Consider the following 6,480-nt stretch of genomic DNA (forward strand, 5'->3'; position numbering starts at 1 on the left):
TATATATATATATATATACATATACACATGCAAATATATCTATATACATTATATAGTACATTATTAAAAAGAACAATGTGGGTGGAAAGAGGATAACGTTAGAGCAACGATAGTATTTAAACAAAAAAGGTTGAAAGAATAGATCGAAACTGTTTTTCAGAATAAGAGAATCACAAAACAATTAATTATCGAAAATATAACGACGACAATGAATATGCTTTATGATACAACGAATTATGTAAATGATGAATTTCTTAGGTTTCGATAATGTTAATTAAATCGATTCTTGCATTTTTTAAAACATCGATAATCTCAAATCGACGAAGCGATATAATTTTTTTGTCGATATTTTTCTTGTTTTTCAGAAAAAATATATGTAAATCATTGATCGTTTACTTAATGAAGTAATGAAATATGGCGGGAGTTCTCATATTTTGTAAAACAGATTGACTGGTAGTAGGGGAAATCGAACGACTATTGCAATGTTGAGCGATCGTGATCGAGGATGAAAGAGAACTATGCGAGCGACACGTTTCTCCGTATATATTTTGACATATAAAAGTCTATATCGTGCGTTTCTTCGGTCAATACCTAATCAGCCATTATATCGACGAAATATCGGATCTGATCATTTTTCATAGCATAACCTCACAAGAAATAATCCAAAAAGATTTCAAGTCACATACGATTTTTTAAATAATTCAACTTACTGCCAAGTCATAATATTTAGATACATGAACGCAATTTCCTGATTTTTGCTACTTTATTGCACATAATTAGATGACTCTTGATACAAATTCCAAGAATAAATGTGACGATATTTCGATCCTACATTAAATCATATAGGTTCATAAACAACTAGAATATGATAACAAACGGCTGGAAATTTCAGGAGACCGACTTCTTTCTTCGTGATTACTAATCGTCTTTCTTTTTCTTTTTTCATATTCCCTTCCCGTACTCAATGTGCATATTCCGGAACCGACGAAGATCTGTGTAGAAATTTGTTGTTTGCAAAAGAAAGTAAAGAAGGATACGTGAGGATTACTTAACGCGAATTATTATAGAACTACTATCATGACGAGCGTAAATGTTAAGCATTACGTAACACTACGGTACTTTTGCGCATCCCTTTCTCGTCCAAAATTGCGTTTTTACTCTCCGATTACATCGTAGAGGAGGATCATTTATTACATAATTGCAGATTATTATGGCTATATGTATATATTTATATATATATATATATATATACATATATATACATATGTATATAAATATATATATATTATATATTAGAAATTGAAATACTCGTAATAAAGAACACGCCGACGCTTCCTGTGACCTTGGATTGTTTTAATTTTTCTAAAATATTTATTTCCTTTTTCTAACACATTACACCATCCTTTTATACCAATTTCTTTAGAAAATATAATTACTGGGAAATAAAAAAATATGAGCGAGCGCATTAGATCTTGCGATATTTAAACATTAAAAAATAATTTATAAGTATTTTAGTCCAATAATTGAAAACAGAGAGAAAATTTCGATTCTTATAAAAACTCATATGTTAATAAATAGGTCCATCGTCTAAATTATCGTCTTCATCATCGTAACCCTCTCCGTTATCAAAATAATTGTTTACGTAATCGGTTCCCTCGTCCATTTCCTCGTCCATTTCTTCTTCTTCATCTTCCACATGTTCTTCATCTTTCTCTTCTGTTTCTTCTTCCTCCTTTCCCTCTTCTTCTGCATCAATTTGTTGCAAACTCTCCTTCTTCTCTAATTCTTGCAATTTTAATTCTATGTCAACATTCTGTCGTTTCTTCTGTACATCTTCACACTTTTGTCCTTTACGTTTTCGCATTTGAGGCTTTAATTCTATTGGCATTCGGGTCCAATCGTATCTAATCTCGTAACTACTTTTATCAGTAATCAAATCTTGGTACCGATCTGAATACCGCTCGATATCTTTTTTAATTACAAAAGGCAAAACATTGTTAGGTGACTCTTTCATATATTCTGCATATTCTCTCTTTAACTCCAATAAATAGCTCATTTCTGTAGTAATATGCAAAGGTAATGGTTTGTACTCTAAAGGAGGATATTTTGGTGGAGGTTGTAAGACTGGTGGCGGTAGTGCCTCTCCTTTAGCAAAGCCCAGTTGTTCTGTGCCAAATGACATGGAAGGTTTGCTTCTTCCTCTACCACGTCCTGCCATTCTGATAATATACTTTAACCACTAATAATAACAATTAATAAAATATAAAATCAAACCTAATATTTGTTTAAAATCTACTGGTAATCACAAATATGTTCTCAGTAACTTTGGTTATTCTTCTACTCTGATACAAGCAAAAGAAGTACAGTCTTCTTGGTACTTCAAACAGTATTATAATTTATCTCCAACCCTTTGAATCATTTGCTGTTTTTCTTCGTCTCTAATGAGTTCCTCCTGTTTAGCTGCAAACGCTTCTTTATCATAAATTACTTTAATAACTAATGAGCATGAAGGGCATGTGGCTACTTCCACTCCCACAGCTAATTCCGCTTTTGATATTTGAAACTGATCCCCACAAGGACATGGATAACAATATATTTCCTCGTCTTCGTAGTATTCAAAGTCTTCGATTTCTACTTCATCGTGATACAGAATCATAATTTCAATAATACGTAGCAATCAAACTTTTGTGTAAACTTAAACTGAGGTTAAAAATATACTGTCAACCGATAACCATAACGATAACTATCAGAATGACGTAGATAGGTAACTTGGTAGGACAAAAAGCTTCTATAATCTTTCCTTCCTTTTTTCATAGGAGGGTAATTTTACGAAATGTTTGATTAAAAAATGCCTTTTCCTAATATAAGAGACTAAAAAGCATTTAATTAGAAAAGAAAAATATCGTCTTTTGTTCTACATATAGTGTTTTCTATCATATTTTTTTTAACCTTTTTATGTCATACTATATTTTCATGCAATTTCTAATATATTCTAAATTTTTATATAAATATAAAATTATATAAGATAATATTTATATATTTATCTACTCATGTAATAATTATAAACAAATGTGTAAAATATCAGTATATAGTCTAGACAACGTTGTGTTCAGAATATTATTTAAAAAAATATGTATTGAATATTATTTAGCATTTTTATAATATAATTAAAATATGGCCATTCTTTTAAAATTCATACAATAATAAATTGCCGAACAATTAATATTCATAAATGAAATTTTGAAATGTATCTTTATTATCGTAAAAATAGATTTTTCATGATGTTAACAATATTCCGTGAATTTGTCATATACTTTATTAAACTCAGCTGTTTTCTATCAGGTGATTTTGACATTCTTATCTTCTTTCAGATTATATGAAATCATCTGTTACAACATCATTCACATCATATATCTGACATGGAAGAACGTACACATAACTCATGCGCCAGTGTAACTATTGGTATAAACGGCTTCGATAGAGCCTTTTAATAACTTTTTCATTTAATTCACATAATAGACATATCAATGCATTTTTCTTGATACATAAGAACGTAAAGGTAGGTTACTTGGCCTATATAAATGAAACAAAATGAGCGAACACCTTATTATGTTATAGTATTTGAGATTCCATCAAAATGTTTACCAAACGTCAGAAAAAGACATTTTTCATAAAAAGTAATCAAACAATAAACCTACCGCTGCTTTGTTAATATTTTCAAATATTGTTTTATCTTATGTAAATAAATTAATTCTTTAAACATTGAACAACTTGTACGAACTGAAAACACTGTAAAACTATTGTTCCTATATGGTTATTGAAAATTTTGTTTTCAAGTCGTTTTCTTTTACAGCATCCATTAATAAAGCATTAATATAATTAATTCTTCCTTGTAGTTCCATATTTTATTTGCCATACATTTGTATCTTGATATTTATAAATAAATAGTAAAAATTATGAGGTTATGAGAATAATAATATACCTAATATATATGTATAAATTATATATTAAGTAAAATTTTATAAGATGTGTATGCCAAAATATTTTTATATAATCAAATAATAATGTTTATAATACAGATGTCAGCTGAAGCATATGATACTGAAATGGATTACTCCGACTCAGATTGCGGAGATCCAGGTTATGAAGATTATTATAATGTGCAACCATGGGATGGTGAAGGTGACAATGACATAGATAATGATCAAAGCAGAAGAGATCCTGAATATGCTGTATATGACTGTTTAAGAATCGAAGAAGTGGAGAGACTTTTAAATGAAGATGTAGAATTATTAAGTAATAGTCTTCATATAACACCATCCTTAGCCAAAGTTTTATTACATGCACATAATTGGACATTACAAGATATCATTGCGAAGTACCGTACTAATGCTTCCAGTTTATTGATTAATTCAAAAATAAAACCATTACCACCATTGGATTCACTGTCAGGATTAAAAGGTCAAAGAGGTGGATTATGTTCAGTTTGTGTCACAATTTATTCAGCTGAAAAGTTTTCTACATTAACATGTGGACATTCATTTTGTAAAGACTGTTGGTGCATGCATTTTGAAATACAAATAACCCAAGGTATTTCTACAGGTGAGTTTATCAAAGTTTATCAATCACAGATCACATCATTTAAATAATTGAATTAAGCTCAGTCAAATTAATTTAAATTAGGAATAAGCTGCATGGCACAAGATTGCAATGTCTTAGCTCCAGAAGATTTTGTTTTATCTCTACTCACCAAGCCTAATATGAGGGAAAGGTATCAACGGTTTGCTTTTTGTGATTATGTAAAGTCTCATCCACAATTAAGGTTTTGTCCTGGACCCAATTGTCAAATGATCATGCGTTCAAAAGAGCAAAGAGCAAAAAGAGTTATGTGTTCATCGTGTAAAACTGTGTTTTGGTATATATTTATAATTTTTAAATATTTTTATAATTTTAATATAAATTTAATCATATGTAATAATTTCAGCTTCCGATGTGGTATTGATTACCATGCACCAACTGATTGTAATACTATGAAGAATTGGCTAACAAAATGTGCAGATGATTCAGAAACAGCTAATTATATTAGTGTTCACACCAAAGATGTTAGTACTCCTTTATGCTTTTTTACATTAATACATATATATTATTATTTTGTAAAAGATAATCTTTGATTTATAGTGTCCAAAATGCCATATTTGCATAGAAAAAAATGGTGGCTGCAATCATATGCAATGTTATAACTGTAAGTATGATTTTTGTTGGATATGCCTTGGAGATTGGAAAGCACATGGAAGTGAATATTACGTATGTTCGCGTTATAAAGAAAATCCGAACATTTCTCACGAGAGTATCTTTGCACAAGCAAGAGAAGCTCTTAAAAAATATCTTCATTATTATGAGAGGGTAAATGATCTTCAAAAGTTAATTTTATATATGCGGTTTGCTTGGTTGATATAGCGAAGTCATAATTTATTGTATCTAACAACCGCCTCGATTGATCCCTAAATGACGATCTTAATGTCATTTATATTCAATTTACACGTATAACTACAACTATTTAACGCCAAATAGTAAAATAAAGAGAATTGTTTACTAACTTTCAATTTTATCTAGATTTAAATTTTGCTTTCGAACATGTAACAAAAATCTAACCCCTTGTCAATAATATCCATCTCATTTCAAGTCGACATAATATATTATTATATACTTAAATTCTTTATCTTTCTAAATATCTGAATTTTCTATATCGAAGGTTGCAATATTTGTAGTTTTGCGATCGATTGAATTTTAGACTTGACTATATCATCGAAATCAACTATAACTCACGTCGTCAACTTTTTCATACAACTTTTTAGTGGGAAAATCACAGTAAATCATTAAAATTGGAAGAACAAACACTGGAAGCCATAAAAATGCAGATAAATAAAAAAGTAATGAATTCTAGTGGAACATGGATCGACTGGCAGCATTTATTTGCTGCTGCATCGCTTTTAACGCGCTGCCGTTATACTTTGCAGTATACTTATCCTTATGCTTATTACATGGAACCTGGACCACGTAAAGAATTGGTAAAAATCTATTTAACTTCTTAAAATAATTACAGATTAAATTAACTACAAGTTAATAATTTTCTAATAATTTTGAAATGGAAAAACTAAATGTATAATAAATATTTAAAGTTTGAATATCAACAAGCCCAACTCGAAGCAGAAATAGAAGACCTTTCTTGGAAAATAGAACACGCGGAAACGATAAATCGCGGAGATTTAGAAAATCAAATGGATATTGCTGAAAAGCGTCGGGTTACTTTACTGAAGGACTTCCTTGAGGTATAAATATTAAATGAACGTAAATATTCTGTTATATTGTCGCAGTCTCTTTTACAGTCAGGCCAAACTTATGAAACAGCTATAGCTTAGGTTTTGAAGTATTATATTCCAACAGCTATTATTTTCTATATGATACACATTAGTTAATCAT

The 6,480-nt window shown here is 29.7% G+C and overlaps 3 protein-coding genes across 4 annotated transcripts; 1 reads left to right on the forward strand and 2 right to left on the reverse strand.

Annotated features, from left to right (window-relative positions):
* Positions 1–1,443: 1,443 nt before the first annotated feature.
* Positions 1,444–2,353, reverse strand: Polr3G (RNA polymerase III subunit G). The gene has a single exon (XM_017898537.1). The coding sequence runs from the start codon at positions 2,216–2,218 to the stop codon at positions 1,568–1,570; it is 651 nt and encodes a 216-aa protein (XP_017754026.1). The 5' UTR covers positions 2,219–2,353; the 3' UTR covers positions 1,444–1,567.
* A 14-nt stretch (positions 2,354–2,367) lies between these two features.
* Dph3 (Diphthamide biosynthesis 3) lies at positions 2,368–2,720 on the reverse strand. Its single transcript, XM_017898538.1, has one exon. The coding sequence runs from the start codon at positions 2,654–2,656 to the stop codon at positions 2,390–2,392; it is 267 nt and encodes an 88-aa protein (XP_017754027.1). The 5' UTR covers positions 2,657–2,720; the 3' UTR covers positions 2,368–2,389.
* Positions 2,721–3,458: 738 nt separating this feature from the next.
* On the forward strand, positions 3,459–6,480 carry ari-2 (E3 ubiquitin-protein ligase ari-2). 2 transcript variants are annotated; one of them, XM_017898539.1, is made up of 7 exons: positions 3,459–3,559; positions 4,080–4,602; positions 4,684–4,915; positions 4,985–5,102; positions 5,179–5,403; positions 5,856–6,068; positions 6,180–6,335. In XM_017898539.1, exons 2-7 carry the CDS (start codon positions 4,080–4,082, stop codon positions 6,333–6,335), a joined length of 1,467 nt encoding a protein of 488 aa, XP_017754028.1. In that variant the 5' UTR covers positions 3,459–3,559. The 2 variants fall into 2 exon arrangements, with proteins under 2 accessions (XP_017754028.1, XP_017754029.1); XM_017898540.1 differs by lacking the exon at positions 3,459–3,559 and having other exon boundaries at positions 6,180–6,480.

This window comes from Eufriesea mexicana, unplaced genomic scaffold, assembly GCF_001483705.2.
Source record: "Eufriesea mexicana isolate 0111107269 unplaced genomic scaffold, ASM148370v2 scaffold654, whole genome shotgun sequence".
NCBI classification, from domain to species: domain Eukaryota; kingdom Metazoa; phylum Arthropoda; class Insecta; order Hymenoptera; family Apidae; genus Eufriesea; species Eufriesea mexicana.

Excerpts from the sequence above, each read along its gene's own strand:
- Polr3G (XM_017898537.1), bottom strand. The coding sequence starts at position 2,218 with ATGGCAGGACGTGGTAGAGGAAGAAGCAAACCTTCCATGTCATTTGGC.
- Dph3 (XM_017898538.1), bottom strand. The coding sequence starts at position 2,656 with ATGATTCTGTATCACGATGAAGTAGAAATCGAAGACTTTGAATACTAC.
- ari-2 (XM_017898539.1), top strand. The coding sequence starts at position 4,080 with ATGTCAGCTGAAGCATATGATACTGAAATGGATTACTCCGACTCAGAT. Across the intron at positions 5,103-5,178 it reads TTAGTGTTCACACCAAAGAT|TGTCCAAAATGCCATATTTG; the intron begins GTTAGTACTCCT and ends TTTGATTTATAG. Across the intron at positions 6,069-6,179 it reads CTGGACCACGTAAAGAATTG|TTTGAATATCAACAAGCCCA; the intron begins GTAAAAATCTAT and ends AAATATTTAAAG.